Source organism: Gopherus flavomarginatus, chromosome 22 (genome assembly GCF_025201925.1).
Source record: "Gopherus flavomarginatus isolate rGopFla2 chromosome 22, rGopFla2.mat.asm, whole genome shotgun sequence".
Lineage (NCBI taxonomy): Eukaryota > Metazoa > Chordata > Testudines > Testudinidae > Gopherus > Gopherus flavomarginatus.
The window spans coordinates 8936501-8952766 of record NC_066638.1 but is presented as its reverse complement, the minus strand read 5'-3'; the positions used below and the strand labels follow the sequence as shown (position 1 = coordinate 8952766).

The 16266-nt window shown below is 41.9% G+C and overlaps 1 protein-coding gene across 1 annotated transcript in view; it reads left to right on the top strand.

The window, feature by feature from the left end:
* The window catches only part of RUNX3 (RUNX family transcription factor 3), a 117231-nt gene that overhangs the window by 56880 nt on the left and 44085 nt on the right, over positions 1–16266 (top strand). Inside the window, exons 4-5 of the mRNA XM_050932235.1 lie at positions 543–699; positions 8924–9028. Of these exons, the coding sequence (XP_050788192.1) occupies positions 543–699; positions 8924–9028 (262 nt within the window). The remainder of the gene's footprint in view (positions 1–542; positions 700–8923; positions 9029–16266) is intronic.

Below are 16266 nucleotides of genomic sequence, written 5' to 3'. Positions count from 1 at the left end.
GTATAATAGACAGCTTAGCTTCTGAAGTGGAAATAAAAGACGAAATCCTCGAGTATGTAACTGAGTTACATACAATGAAATTATTGACATGTAAATTCTCTTCCATGCTTGGATAGTGCTATTAGCGATCATCGCAGGGGGATTATATCGAGAGAGATTTCTTACAAGAGAAATCCGACTGTTTTCACTCAGGCAAAATTTTCACTGAAAATTATTCACATTTTAACAGTATTTTGACTGTGACTTTTTAAAAAAAACCCAGGAATTTCAAAATATATAAATCCACTTATTAAGAAAACAGGGATCATTCAGCTATCAAGACACAATTTGCCAGGTTTATTTGATGAAAGGAACTTGAATTCTTTTGAATTTTCTTAAAGAAATATATTTCAGTTTTAATTTTTTTTAAAAATCAATACTTTTCTCTACTCTGACAATTCCTCCTGTCTGGTTGCAGAATGATGAGCCTGCTTTGATCAGCTTAATAATAGTTATTATTAATAATGAATAATATAAAATAACTTTGTTGCACTGATCTCTAGGTGGTAGCCCTTGGAGATGTACCTGATGGGACTGTAGTCACAGTCATGGCTGGAAACGATGAGAATTATTCTGCAGAGCTCAGAAATGCCTCCGCAGTCATGAAAAATCAAGTGGCAAGGTTTAATGACCTCAGATTTGTTGGGCGAAGTGGCAGAGGTAGGTAACTGTCACCTACGTGACTGTACAATGCTTTGATTTTAAAGCAGCTGCAAATCAGCATGGAGATGGCTTTGTAGCTGTGGAATGGCCTTCTAAAGTGTGGGGAGGAGGGGAAATCATTTATAACAATGTGTGATTTCACGAGAGGCACCAGAATTGCCAGCTTTTGAAATGAGCGATGCAGGACTTAATAGTGCTCCCAGTGAAGTCAATGGAGGTTTTGCCACTGCTTTCAATGGAATCAGAATTTGGCCCTTTCAATTATTATTAGGGTCAGTACACGCTGGATTCCACTGCTTTGCGTTGCAGCTATTCTTTTGGGCTTTACCTACATTTATGCACAAAAGTCATACGTCAAAAAGGAAAGCAATCTATTTTTAACATACGAAGCTGTTGATTACTGTAACCTAAATCTGCTTGCTTTCGTCTTTCACCCTTCCACACTAAAATTGCACAAAAAGACACGTATCCATTTTTCCAGACTGCAGGCCTGATGCAAAGCCCATTCAAATCTGTGAAAAGATTCTCGTTGGATTAGTCCATAAATGGATAGCAGCTTAAAGATCCAAATGTCTCTTCAGTACCACTTTAAACACAGTAACTTATACTGTGTCTGTTCAGGATTTATAAGAAGGGAAGTAAATATTTGCAGTGGCTGGACATAGTCAACACAAAGCTTATAATTATTACTAGAGTTTGTAGATGGAGAGTTTGAAGTGTGACTAATCCTATTCCCCTACCCTACCCTCACTCCTCAACGAAAAGGAAGTTATTAGTAAAATATATTGTTGAATATTATAATCAATTTACGGTACTTCCAGGTTAAATGCTAAACTTATTAGAGGACGAGTTAAACAAACAAACAAAAAGATTTGAAACCCTTGTGAAAAGAAATTCCAGAGTGCAGTATATACCATGACATAGTGTCATATTCTAAAGGTGTGAGACTAACCTAATTTATTAAATTTAATAGTTATAGGACATTAAAGCAAGACAAGTTCAAATTAGAAATAAGGCACAACTTTTTAACAGGGAGGGTGTTTTACCATTGGAACAAACTACCAATGGAAGTCTTCAGAGCATGACTGCAGAGAAGATATGCTTTAGTCAAGCATGTTATTAGTCTTAATGCCGGATTAACTGGATAAAATTCTATGACCTGTGATATACAAGAAGTCAAACTAGATGATCTAATGATCCCTTCTGGTCTTAAAAAGCTATGACACTATAATTTAATCTTAAACTAATCATAATGCATAACTTTTAAAATCAACTATCAATGAAATGACATTGTGCTATATCACTAACTACAATTCTAAACTATACAGCAGGCCAGACAACTTTTGAAGGCAAGTATTATATCCCTTACCGTCATGCATATTCATTGCAGCCATATTTGACATAGAATTTTAAAATTTCATCACCAGTAAACCCTGCAGATTTAAGCAGTTCGTTCTTCTCAAAAAGTTAAACCCAATATTTTAATGGCCATATGGCAGTGTTTTCTCTAACTTTTCAAATGTATACATACAAATGTCAAAGATATTTTAGCTTCTCAGCATTAATTAAAACCAGCAAAGTTAAAAATTATTTGCATGTAATAATTGTTTACTTGTTACTCTTTATGAAACTGGAATAGTTTACATTCTTTCAGACATTTCCGTTTTCCTGTTGGCTCCTTTTCCAAGTTGCAGATTTTCTTTAAAACTCTCCACTTAACTGGTTGCAGGTTGATGGATGGAAAATGTTTTTTCTTTTATGAATTCAGCTTTCTTCTCTGTAGTCAATTATTCTCTTAGGCTCTCTCTTTTGTTCATCTTTCTTACACAAATTTCCAACCCGAATGAGTAAATTATGGATTCTCTGTAACTTGATGTTTTAAAAATCAAAATTTGAGGACTTCAGTAACTCAGCCAGAGGGTAGGGGCCTATTACAGGAGTGGGTGGGTGAGCTTGTGTGGCCTGGGATGTGCAGGAGGTCCGACTAGAGGATCTTTCTTGCCCTATGAATCTAACCCAATCTCAGCCTGACTCTTGAATTCATTAGTAATTTTCCTCCCCTAGGTTCCCATGTTCATGCCCTGAAACAGGAGTTCACTGTCTCTTGAGAGTACTTATGTGTACAGTCTGTCTCCCAAACCATGGACCTGATCAAAGCCCATGAAAATCAGTGGAAAGGCACCCATTGGCTTCAATGGGCCTTGGGTCAGGCCCCATATGCACTCATGACTTAGGCACATATGTCGAGACTAGACCCTAACATGCTGCTTTCCCTGAGCAACAAGGAAGTCAATAGGAGTTTGGGGAGGGTAGAAGCAAGAATGCACAACCTGGGCCAAATTCTTCTCTCTTCGATCTAAAATAACTCAACTGACCTTAGTGGAGTTATTTGGAATCTGCACTGGAATGTGTGTCTGTTTTCTAATTTATCTGTACCTCACTTATCTATGTGGTATGTGAAAGTACCTGTGTACATGCTTAACTTTAAGCACGTGCCTACAATTGTACACCACGCTTAAGCACTTTCCCAAATAGCGAGGCTGAAAGCAGAATTTGGCCAAATATCTTTTTAAAAAATTAGTGATAGAAATGATTTCTGTTAGGTTTCTGCTTTCTCTGTCACACTTTGCTTTCTCCTGTTTGAGCTTTTAAATCTCTAAGAGGGCCAGATTCTGCGCTTGTCTACACGAACAGAAATCTGGAGTGTTGGACGTGAGCAGAATTTGGGCCTCTGATTCATGTATGTTTCCGTATCAGCTATGAGAGAGATGCATGAATTGTATGTGTAAAACCTGATTAGACCGAATCTACTCCAAGATCTCATCATACCAGATTCTGGTATATTATTATTATTATTATTTATTAAGGTAACACTGATAGGCGCCAACTGAGATCGGTGCCGCATTATTCCACGAGCTGCACAAACACATAGCAAGAAAAAAATCCCTGCTCCCAAGAGTTTACAGTCATAGACAAGGCAAAGACTTGGGAGGTGGGAGAAAAATATACTTACTCCCATTTTACAGATGGAGAACAGAGGTACAGAGAGATTGAATGACTTGCACAAAGACCCATTGAACATTATCTTGCTCTGGGAGTAGCCCCATTGAAATCAGTGGAACTCCTTATGGAGTAAGGTACTACTCAATGTGAGTAAGGGCGTTTGGAATCTGGCCCATAATTAGCAATTTGCCCAAAGTAGGAAGCTTGGAACGTGAACTGAGGCCTTCTTATGCAGTCAGGCTGCCTAGCATGATTGATGTTGTGCATAATGGTGTGTCTGGGGAGGGAGATGGGTTGAAATTGCTCAAGTTGTACTTGTTCTAGTCTGTCACCAAAGAAGGATGGGAATGAGTAAATTGATGCTGAGTAATAATAATAATCATCATTTGCGCTATATAATGCAATTAATCTGAGGATCTCTACAGTGCTTTAGAAACACTAAGCATCACATATTGCTATCAGATGAATACAGGTTGCTCCCACTGAAGACAATGGCCCTAGTGAGGAAGGAAAGTGTTATTATGAACCCTATGTTACAGAGGATGAAACTGAAATTCAGAGAAGTCAAGTAATTTTGGTAAAATAGGCAGAGCTGGGAAGAGAATCCAGGGTTTAAATCTCCTAAATGTCCAGACTAGGCATTAGACCAGACTGATCATCTGAACGTTAGTGTTCATGTATTTGTGCTAAGCTTCGTACCAAATAATTTACTGGAAGACTTTTTTGCCTCCTGTTCTGTTTGCGAATTGCTTGCGAGTAGACAGATATTGTCTCTAATCTTATTGCCTATAGCTGAACTTGCTCCGTGAATAAACTCTGCTAATAATTCCTGATCTGTAAGTTATTTCACTGAGAGAATTTTGCTCTGGGATGTTCTCACTGTGTTGGCTAGTTCTGACTGGATGCAAAGGTCATGTCACATTATTTTTGTTTCCTACCCTGCATAAGTGGAACTTTTAAACATAGGTTGTGAGTGCAAATACTTGCATTTGATAGTGAAATGTACTGTGGGGAAAATTCACCTCTATGCATAAAGCCAGTAAGAAGGTATTTGCACCATTTAAGTCCTAATCTGAGATTTTAAGTGATACCTGTGCTCTGTGCTGGCTCTCTGCATCAGGGTGAATTTCACCCTTTACAAGAATATTCTCTAGTATCCATTTAAAATTAGCCCTTTTCCATGAACAGTCCTGCAAGGAAATATTTTCAGTAAAATAGATGTGAGACGTTAACCCACAGGGAGAGACTCCATCTTTTTAAAATTTGATTTTAGATGAATAAATCATTTAATTGCAAGGTTTGTTTTTGTCACTGGATCTGGGGTGCATGGAGGTTTTGGATAGGGCATCCCTTTAAAATTATTGTAGATCTCAAAAAAATGATATTGGAGCGAATGATTTTTTTTTTGCTGTACAGGGTTTGCTCAGCTATAATTAATGACAACCAGTGAAAAAGTGTGTGTGTGTGTGTGTGTGTGATGAATGCACAAGGACCTAAGGGCAGTAAAATGGGATTTGTCCAGACCAGATATATGGTAGCAAAAGTGCTTTGTGGCTGGTAGTCAAGGTGAAACAGCTACAAGCTCATAGCACAAACAGTCCTGAGAGCTGGCAGGGGTAGTGTCCGTTATAACAATGGTTTTGTTAAATCTTGCATTCTGGCTAGACAGTGAGTCTGGTGATAATATCAGTGAGCCTTCACCGGTGCTGAGCGCAGCCCAATCCAGAAGGGCAGCTGTGATCTAATGGTTAGGGCATAGGGCCCAGAATCAGGACTCCCGGTCAGGCTGCTTTTCTCTTCCAAGCTCTGAGAGACTATAGCCGAGCGGTCAGAGAAGGCAGTCGGGAGGCAGGATTCTTGGAGACAGATCTTCAGCTGGTGTCAACTATGGCAGTTCCCACCAGCTGAGGAACTGTCCCTTGGGTTGCATCCTTGGCTGTGGCAGAGAGTATTGGCTAGTGGTTGGAATGGTGGGGGAGGAGTTTGGAGACCTTGTTTCCATTCCTGGCTCTGCTGTCATTGAGTCACCCTGAGACCTTGGCCAAGTCATTTAGCTTCTCTGTGTCTCTGTTTCCCCATCGGTAAAACAAAGATAACGATAGCTCACCCCTTGGCAAAGTGCTTTCAAAGCTCTGGGTGAAGCAAAGTGTGTCTATATCAGTGCAAAATATTGCTACTTCATTATTAACAAAGACACAGATGTTCCCCGAGCCATTTGACAACATTATCCCGGTTTAAAAATAAATACGCTATTAACTTGGAAAATGTAATGTAACCCCTCATCCCTACGACTGGTAATTTAAATCATTTTTCTGGCAGCCTGGCTCCTGATCTCGATCCCTCACCCCAGTACACCTTAGTGCTGTATAGACAAGGAAGCAAATGAGTACGAGCCCACAATCATCAGAGCCTCAAACCCTCACTGGTCTGCTTTTGATTTTGCAAAACTGAAAGCAAGGGGGGTTGGTTTGGATCCTGTTTCCTTTTTATCTTTGTCCCCAAAGTTCGGGGCCATTCAGATGCAAGGTTCAGCTCTTATGGCCCCTGTCTCCAGATAATGAGGTGAAGAACAGCAACAGAATGAAGAACGGAAGGAGGATGGGGAAGAGCAGAAAAGAGGCAAGAGAGGTCTGCTGAGAGAAGGATGTTCATTTAATTTCAGAAAGGGGAATTGGGCAAAAATGAGGTTAGTTAAACAGAAATTAAAAGGTACAGTGACTAGAGTGAAATTCCTGCAAGCTGCATGGACACCTTTCAAAGACACGATAATAGAGGCCCAACTTCAATGTATATCCCAAATTAAAAAACACAGTAAAAACTATAAAAGAGCCACTGGGCTTAACAACCATGTAAAAGAAGCAGTGAGAGATAAAAAGGCATCTTTTTAAAAGTGGAAGTCAAATCCTAGTGAGGTAAATAGAAAGGAGCATAAACACTGCCAAATTAAGTGTGAAAATGTAATAAGAAAAGCCAAAGAGGAGTTTGAACAACAGCTAGCCAAAAACTCAGAAGGTAATAACAAAATATTTTGTAAGTACATAGGAAGCAGGAAGCCTGCTAAACAACCAGTGGGGCCCCTCGATGATCAAGATACAAAAGGAGCACTTAAAGACGATAAAGCCATTGCGGAGAAGCTAAATGAATTCTTTGCTTCAGTCTCCACGGCTGAGGTTGTTAGGGAGATTCCCAAACCTGAGCTGTCCTTTGTAGGTGACAAATCTGAGGAATTGTCACAGACTGAAGTATCACTAGAGGAGGTTTTGGAATTAATTGATAAACGTAACAGTAACAAGTCACTGGGACCAGATGGCATTCACCCAAGAGTTCTGAAGAACTCAAATGTGAAATTATGGAACTATTAACTATGGTTTGTAACCTGTCCTTTAAATTGGCTTCTGTACCCAGTGACTGGAAGATAGCTAATGTAATGCCAATATTTAAAAAGGGCTCAAGAGGTGATCCCGGCAATTACAGATCAAAGCAGACTGAAGAACTTCAAAGTGATCTCACAAAACTAAGTGATTGGGCAGGAAAATGGCAAATGAAATTTAATGTGGATAAATGTAAAGTAATGCACATTGGAAAAAATAACCCCAACTGTACATACAATATGATGGGGGCTAATTTAGCTACAACTAATCAGGAAAGAGATCTTGGAGTCATTGTGGATAGTTCTCTGAAGACGTCCATGCAGTGTGCAGCAGCAGTCAAAAAAGCAAACAGGATATTTGGAATCATTCAAAAAGGCATAGAGAATAAGATGGAGAATATCTTATTGCCCTTATATAAATCCATGGTACACCCACATTTTGAATACTGCATACAGATGTGGTCTCCTCATCTCAAAAAAGCTATACTGGCACTAGAAAAGGTTCAGAGAGGGGCAGCTAAAATGATTAGGGGATTGGAACAGGTCCCATATGAGGAGAGATTAAAGAGGCTAGGACTTTTCAGCTTGGAAAAGAGGAGACTGAGGGGGGAATATGATAGAGGTATAGAAAATCATGAGTGGTGTGGAGAAAGTGAATAAGGAAAAGTTATTTACTTGTTCCCATAATATAAGAACTAGGGCCCACCAAATGGAATTAATGGGCAGCAGGTTTAAAACAAATAAAAGGAGGTTCTTCACACAGCTCACAGTCAACCTGTGGAACTCCTTGCCTAAGGAGGTTGTGAAGGCTAGGACTATAACAGGGTTTAAAAAAGAACTAGATAAATTCATGGAGGTTAAGACCATTAATGGCTATTAGCCAGGATGGGTAAGGAATGGTGTCCCTAGACTCTGTTTATCAGAGGGTGGAGATGGATGGCAGGAGAGAGATCACTTGATCATTACCTGTTAGGTTCACTCCCTCTGGAACACCTGGCATTGGCCACTGTCAGCAGACAGGATACTGGGCTGGATGGACCTTTGGTCAGGATACTGGCCGTTCTTATGTTTTTATGTTCATGACAGTAAATTAAAAAAAATAAGGGCTTTGTCATGCAGATATTGACAACTGGGTGCAGTGCCAATGAAGTTAATAGAATTGCACATGGTAGTAAGTACTACTCTTGGTAGTAAATGTTTGCTCTATCTATCTATCTAGCCTTATCATCCAAATGTGTGTATCTATCATTTAAAAAATACTTTATTTTATGGGCCCAATTCTGGAATCCTGACTCATGCTGAGAAGTTTGCTCATGCCCTGAGCAATCTCTGGGACCGGTGACACAAACCTATGGTTGCACAGTTGGGCCCTTGGTGCCCAGGTGCTGGGGGGCAGAGAGCTCCAGGTCTGAGAGTAATGATGGGAAGTGAGTTGACAGCATTGGGTTTCGAGGTTGGATTTGCATGGGGAGGAGGAAACGTCCTGTCACATGAGAAGAAGGAAACTGTTCTAGGTAGAGAGGAAAAATAATCCTGGCTGTTATAATGTATCAAAAAGGATTCTTGCTTTGATTCAGAAATGGGCCCAGCTCTCTCAGTGGGAGGTTTGCCATTGACTCCAGTGGGACCAGGCCCAATTTCTTGGTACCTGCCAGCAACAAACAGTGCCTCACAAATTTAAATATATGAATCAGATGCTCCCTTAGTTTCATTTGTACAGCAGCATTTGTGGCTTCATGATCATTTCCGAAATCTGGCCCTAAGCTTTCCAAGCCTCCGGATGCACTCTGCTTACTGAAGAAATCAACCCATGTGCATTTCCTCTCCTTTTTCTCTCTCTCCTTTTAGGAAAAAGCTTTACATTGACAATCACAGTGTTCACAAACCCCACACAAGTCGCTACCTATCACCGAGCCATTAAAGTGACTGTGGATGGACCCCGGGAACCAAGAAGTAAGTTATGTATTTTATTTGGAAGCGGGTGAGTAGGAGAGGGTGTGTGGAGCAGGCTGATGTTACCACGTATATGTGTGTGAAAGATGCTTATGTACCAGTGCACAGCCCAGTCAGGCTCTTTATTGTGTTAAAGTGCGTGCCAGTGCTGGCATGTCATGAGAGCACTCGGAGGGGTCTGATTTGCAGCATGTGCAGGGTTTCTTTGGGACAGTGAACGTTGTAAGCACACACTGAATATGTGTGTTGAAAGCTGCCTGTGTGCTTGAAACCCTGTGTGCTTACACAAATAGCACTATGAAGATGATTGGTAGGATATGGTTTTACTGCTTATAGCCCTCGGGATGCAGACAAATGCTGTTGGCTTAAAAAATAACCACTGGCTCAAATCCTGAGCAATGCAGAGCACTTGCTAGTCTCATTGAAGCCAATGGTGCCCAGCACCACTTAGTACATGGACCCTAAGCAAGCCCATTTCTTGATGTGTTTTTCTTAGATTATTAAAACAGAAAGGGCTTTAAAAGTCCCGTTTCCTTTTCAGGGTTCATTGTCTCTATGCATTTCTCTTCATCAGAATCATGCAAAGCGCTGAAGCCAGTTGCCCTCTTTCATTTGTAGTCAGTTTTGCTTTCAGGTTCCCAGCACTGCGGCGTTCGGCAGGCATGTGCTGTTCCTTTGTTTGAAAAACTCTCCGCTCTTGTTGCTCTTGGGTTTTGTTTTGATCAAATTCTGCCCCATGTGACGTGAGCTGAGCGGGTTCGGGCCGTCCTAGATTTGCATGGCTGCTCCACTGAATTCAGGAGCGCTGGGAAAGTCCTCTGCATTAATTAGATGGAAGAATTCTTCCAGCATTATGATTTATTGGTACTGCAGTAGCACCAAGGAGCCCCAGCCATGAACCATGTGTACAGAGGTGATGCATCTGTGTGTGTGGGGGGGGTGTCATGTGGGGTCCTGTGCCGCCTCCACCCCTGATTTGTTAGTTGGCTTGTAGTGAGCATGCTCACATGGACTGAGCGTCAGCTGCTGAAGCCTCTGGCCCCCCAGGGGTCATCTCTGCCTGAATGACACTATACAGGAGCATCACACACACACACACACACCCCATTTACTTTGCATCACTTCTCGTATTTGGAGATCAAGCCCTTTCTTCCGCTTCTTAGCTCCTAGTGGCTGCCTTGCTGCTTTCTGCCTGGCATTGAACTGGAAAGCTTTGCCCAGACCTTACATTCCTTTACTGAGGATTATGCAGTGCGACCCTCCTGGACTATAAGGCGGAATTTGTTCTCTTTGGCTGGAGAGCTGTCAGTGTCAAGGTTAAAGGGGAACATTTTGATCCTTCTAAATACGCTTTCGAAAATATTTTCTGTTGATGCTGTGGCCATATGCTCCGCTGAATGCCAGACCAGGATCAGAGTGTAACAAGCGTCAGGCCTCCGTGTGAAATGGTTTGATTTGGTTTAGTTTTTGTGTGTGTGTTTGTGGGTGTGTGGGTGTTTGGTGGTGGTTTTTAAATTTTGGACAAAAGCACAGAGGTTTCGAATGTCACCCATCGGGGCTGGCTTGATGTGGTAGTTATTGTTTGAAATGGTCAGAGTCCAGGTGATGCCATTTTTTTAAGCAACAATGGGGTTTTTTTCCTGTTACAGTAGTACTCTAACTGAAGCGTCTGGTGATATACATACACATAGTAAGAAACAGCCCCAGCCTGAACAATTTAGAATATAAATAGACAAAAGGTGGGAGAGGCATTTGGATAAGGTCGCCATCGGGTTCAGAACCTAGGTCTTCTGACAATCCAGCCTAGGCCCAATCCACTAGGCCACACTGCCTTCTAACAAAAGCTTTCATAGTTAATATTTTTACAATTTGGTTTTCTTTGATTGATTTCTCCAGTAATCGGCACTTGCCAACAATCAAACAGAAACATTTCCATTCTGCCTTTGAATTTCAGTATGGGGATTAAATTAAAGATTCTTAATGGTCTGAAGGTCGCTTTGTGGTGTGTGGGCTAAGACTTCCTAACCGGCTGAGTTACTGTGGGCAGTTACTTTGTTGTAAAACTCATGGCTTGTTATCATCCTCCTCCTCTATGGGAGGTGGTGTCTAGTGGGTCGAATCCTGGATTGGGACTCCTGAGTTCTAGTCCTGGTTTCGATGCTGAGTGACCTTGGGCAAGTCACTTCACCTGTTTATGCCTCAGTTTCTGCCTCTGTAGAATGGGAATAATGATACTGATCTCCTTTGTGAAGCAGTTTGAGATGTACTGCTTGGAGCTGAGTATTCTTATTATTAATCCCCTGTCTATGGCCATTAGCTGATCACTGCAAGGGTATCAATGGTCACCCCCCCACCCCATCTCCAGCATTGTACAGTTGGCAGAAAGCTTTGCCTTTGTTCCTTCTCTTGCAGCACCAGGTGTCGGCCAGTGCTGGAAGCGGGGGTACAGGGCTGGGAAGGCCATGGGGCCAGTCAGGTATGGAACAAAAGTCATCTTCTGTACTAAAAGAATCAGCCATTTGTATCAGTAGCCTGGGAAATCCCAGGGTATCATCTTCTGAGATGGAGAGAGCACCGCATTTTGTAAGGTTTTCAATCAGAAATACGCCCCAGCCCCTGTACACAACATTATCACCTGCCTGCTGCAGTGGGTGTGGAGTACCCCTGAGGCCTCCCATATAGGCTGGGACTGAAGTTCTGATTTTTTCTTCATCCCCAGCCCCCATGTTTCAACACTGAGCTTTGTCCTGGGGTTTGCTCTTTGCACCCTTATCCTCAAGCATATCTTTCAACTAGAGATGTGGTCCGATCCCAACTCCAGATCACAACATCCCTGAATTATAAGGAGAAGAATCTGCATCCAGGGGATATCATGGGAAATTTTGAAAGTTGGTTTTTGTTTTTTGTTCCAGTTTGGAACGTAAACAAGTTTTGAAACGTCAGAATTTCCCGCAGAACTGAAATGCCGAGTTTCAGCCAGTTCTAAACCGATATCTACATTAGGTTAGAGTAAGACCCAGGAGCTGCGGGTTGGGCTGGAAGTTGAAAGCTGGCCTGTGGGGTGAATGTTGCAGTGGAGGTGTCTACATCTGCTCTTTACCTGTTTAAATCCCGTAAGAACCAAAGAGTCAGGACAATGTATTCAAGGCTCTCTTTTTCAAAGGGGCCTTTATCTGGTCCCTAATTTTGCATAAATGGCAGGCAAAAATAACAAGAGAATGTAGTAGCTGATCTAATGAGTTGCAGCCGGGAAGCTGGATTTGGCCATTTCTCTCATTTGCACCTGCAGTTTTCCCTAGCAATCCGTCCGGTGTGCAAAACTCCATGTGGGAAATGTGAGAGGTTGGGTTTTGAAAAAGAGGCCATTCAATGAACCTGATAGGAGCTTTTACAGCATGTATCCTCCCTCAACATGCCAGATCATGTACTGTTTGCACCAGGAAAGAGTTACTCTGAAATGCCGCGGTTGTTTTCTTTTTCATTTATTACTTTGATTATTGCGCTAAAATTTGTTGTGGGTTAGGGCTGGAAATAACATTTTTCAAGCTGACACCTTAAATTCTGAACAAATTGCACTTCAAGTGCCAAGTGTTGACATGCTTGTTCAAACAGGAAGTAATAAAATATTTGAACTTCCTGTGGAATTTCCTTTTTTTTTCTTTTCTTTGCAAGCTCTTTATTTAGAGAGAGCCCAAACTTCAATAAACTGCAGTTTTTGTGCAGAACTTTGAATATCCATAGCAGCTAACCGCTTAACCCACGGGAGGCAGAAAACTGAAAAATCAAGTCTGAAGCTGTTTGGTAACATCGAATTCAACACTGGAGTAAATTGGTACATCTACTATTGACAGTCCTGTTAACTGTTAACTGTAACTGCTTAAATCAGTGCTGAATTTGGCCCATAATATTGTTCTTAAAACAATCACTTTGAAATCTTTCCGGGACTGGACATTGATAGTGATGGTAATGGTATAAAACCCTGCAGAGATGTTACATTAGAAAGTGAGAGAGGCAGCAAATTGTTTAATTTACCCTGCAAAACATAATGCTGAAGTATGGAAGCTGCCGTTACCCTGAATTTTGCAAGTGAATGTCTGAAATTTGCCAGGACAGTTCCTCATTCTTCATGTGCCATTCATGGCACTGTTTAGCTGGCCCGTAAACTCTTTCAGGCTGGGGAAAATGTCACCATCTTGCAACCTGAGGTCACAACATGACATTTTTTGCATCGTGTGATCACATTGTGTCATGAAGAGTCATGACTGGGCAGAAAAAAATGTCCAGTTTAGATTTTTTTTTTCCAGTTGAAAATTTCTGTTTTTAGGGAAACTCCTTCCTCCTGGTATGAATTAGACAACTCATGTGTCATTGACTCTTTTTGTTTGTGTTTGTTTGGGAGCAGCTGAAATGTTTGACATTTTTTTACTTCGGTAAAATATCATCAGAATTGCCAACCGCCACCCAAACACTTCAAGTGGGGAGGGCGGGGTCACGTTAAGAACAGTTCACACCGCAGCAGGAGGCTGGAACAAACTCCCCCCAAAAGCCACCAGCTGATCCCACTTCTGAGCAACGAAAAGGCTCCCTCCTTACCTGGCACAGCTCCCTTCAGCATCCACTGCCAGCCCCACAGATGTTAAACATCTGTAGGTTAGCTCTTCTCCAAGAGGCAAGCAAACTTGGTTCCTTGGGGCCAGGTATGTGCAAGAGCCTTGTGAATGAATATTTGATTTTCCCTTTGGGGATATGGACAAGATTAAGCCCTACCCTCTTTCCTTATTGTCTTATAATGTGAGACACTGGCCTTCAGAGTGGATTCAGCAATGTGAGGGTACCCCCTAATCCCATTCCAGCCGAGCCATGACCTTCAGTCATCGGCCTGAAGCATAGGCCAGAGGTAGAGCTTTCCATACACCAAGTGTTCACGCTATCCCCTGTGTAACCCACTTCAATTGGCCAGGGTTACATGGCTATAACTGAAGGCAGAAAAGGGGCCCACTCTCTACTTAATCCTCACAGCCTGTCCTCTGTGGTAGATGAATACCATCACCCCCCTTTTAGGGGCTCAGAAATCGAGAACCAGCTTCCTGCTCTTTGTTACACAGGCTCAATCCCAACTGTGGGCATGCACATGCGTCACCAAGGATTTGGCCTGGTGCTATTAAGTGATTTGCTCAAGATCACCCAGCAAGTCGGTTTCGGAGCAGGATTAGAGGCTAGGTGCTTTAGTCTCCCAGTTGCCTGTCCTCTAGCCTCCACTGTTCTTGAGAACTCTGCTGCCTCAGCTGTAAGAGTTGGTGCAACCTTTGCACAGCATCGTCGGTGGTGGTGGTTATTTTTCACCAACATTGCGATAGTGCCTACAGCCCTGTCCAAAGTCAGGGCCCAATTGTACATACACAGTGTTAGCGACAGTTCCTGCCTGGAAGTGTTTGCAATTGAAATAAACATGGCAGAGAAAGGAGGGGAGAAAGTGAGTGTTGTGACCATTTTACAGGTTAGGCACTGTGGTGCAGGGAGATTAAATGACTTGCCCTGGGCCGCAAAGGAACCAAGAATTTAACAACTGGCTGAAAAATGGAAATTCCCTTCGGCAGGAAATGCCGACATTTCAAATCCGTTTTTGTTCCAAGTCGGAGCAAAAAGCTGAAATTTCTTGTGGAATGAAAGTTTAAAAAAAATCAATTTGGACCCTTTTTGAATGGCAAATCATTTAGATCATGCTGAATCATTCTAATATTAAATATAGTACATGTAAATAGCCTATCATTTTAATAGTGGGTTATAATTTAAAAGTCTAAACAAAATGAGAACTGAAATGCTTTGACTTTATATAAAAAAGTTTCAACGTTATCAAACCGGGAAAGCTTGAACAATTCATTTTGACCTTGTCCCACCAAAAATTTCATTTTCTTACAGAAAACTGTTCCCCTGAAAATTTTTCAGCTCTATTTCTATTTCTATTTTTCTATTTCTATTTCTATTTCTATTTCTATGAAATTCAATAAGGACAAATGCAAAGTACCCCACTTAGGAAGGAGCAATCAGTTGCACACATGCAAACTGGGAAAAGACTGCCTAGGAAGGAGTAGGGCAGAAAGGGATCTAGGGGTCATAGTGGATCACAAGCTAAATATGAGTCAACAATGTAACGCTGTTGCAAAAAAAGCAAACATCATTCTGGGATGTATTAGCAGGAATATTGTAAGCAAGACACGAGAAGTAATTCTTCCGCTCTACTCCGTGCTGATTAGGCCTCAACTGGAGTATTTCAGGAAAGATGTGAACAAACTGGAGAAAGTCCAGAAATGAGCAACAAAAATGATTAAAGGTCTAGAAAACATGAACTGTGAGTAAAGATTGAAAAAATTGGGTTTGTTTAGTCTGGAGAAGAGGAGACTGAGAGGGGACATGATAGCAGTTTTCAGGTGTCTAAAAGAGTGTCATCAGGAGGAGGGAGAAAACTTGTTCACCTTAGCCTCTAAGGATAGAACAAGAAGCAATGGGCTTAAACTGCAGCAAAGGCAGTTTAGGTTGAACGTTAGGAAAAACTTCCTAACTGTCAGATTTCAGAGTAGCAGCCATGTTAGTCTATATCCGCAAAAAGAACAGGAGGACTTGTGGCACCTTAGAGACTAACAAATTGATTTTAGCATAAGCTTTTGTGGGCTACAGCCCACTGGAATAAATTGCCTAAAGAGGTGGTGAAATCACCATCGTTGGGGATTTTTAAGAGCAGGTTGGACAAACACTTGTCAGGGATGGTCTAGATAATACTTTGTCCTGCCGTGAGTGCAGGGGACTGGGCTAGATGACGCCTTAAGGTCCCTTCCAGTTCTATGACTCTATATGCTTTACCATGGTTAGGTAGCTGCCTGTCACGCTGATCAACGTTGTCTCATTGTTTCCGTGTGCTTCCCCATCTGTCGTTTTGTCTCCTGCCTTGTAATTTGGTTGTAGGCTCTTTGGGGCAGAGCCTGTCTTTGTGCTCTTTGTCTGTACAGCACCTAGCACCATGCAGTCCTGTTCCATGATGGGCTCCTAAGTGATTCGATCATACGAATGAATGCTGATCGTAACCATTAATGGAGTCCATTGAACCCAGCTCTCCCAGAGACCGGCCCAGTGTCTTATCACAAGACCATCCTTCCTCCCAAAAGGGGCTGGTAAAGAAACCCCGAGGAAGAGTGACTCTTCCAGCCTGAAAGAAGAATTGAACAGGGACGAAAGGATTTGCC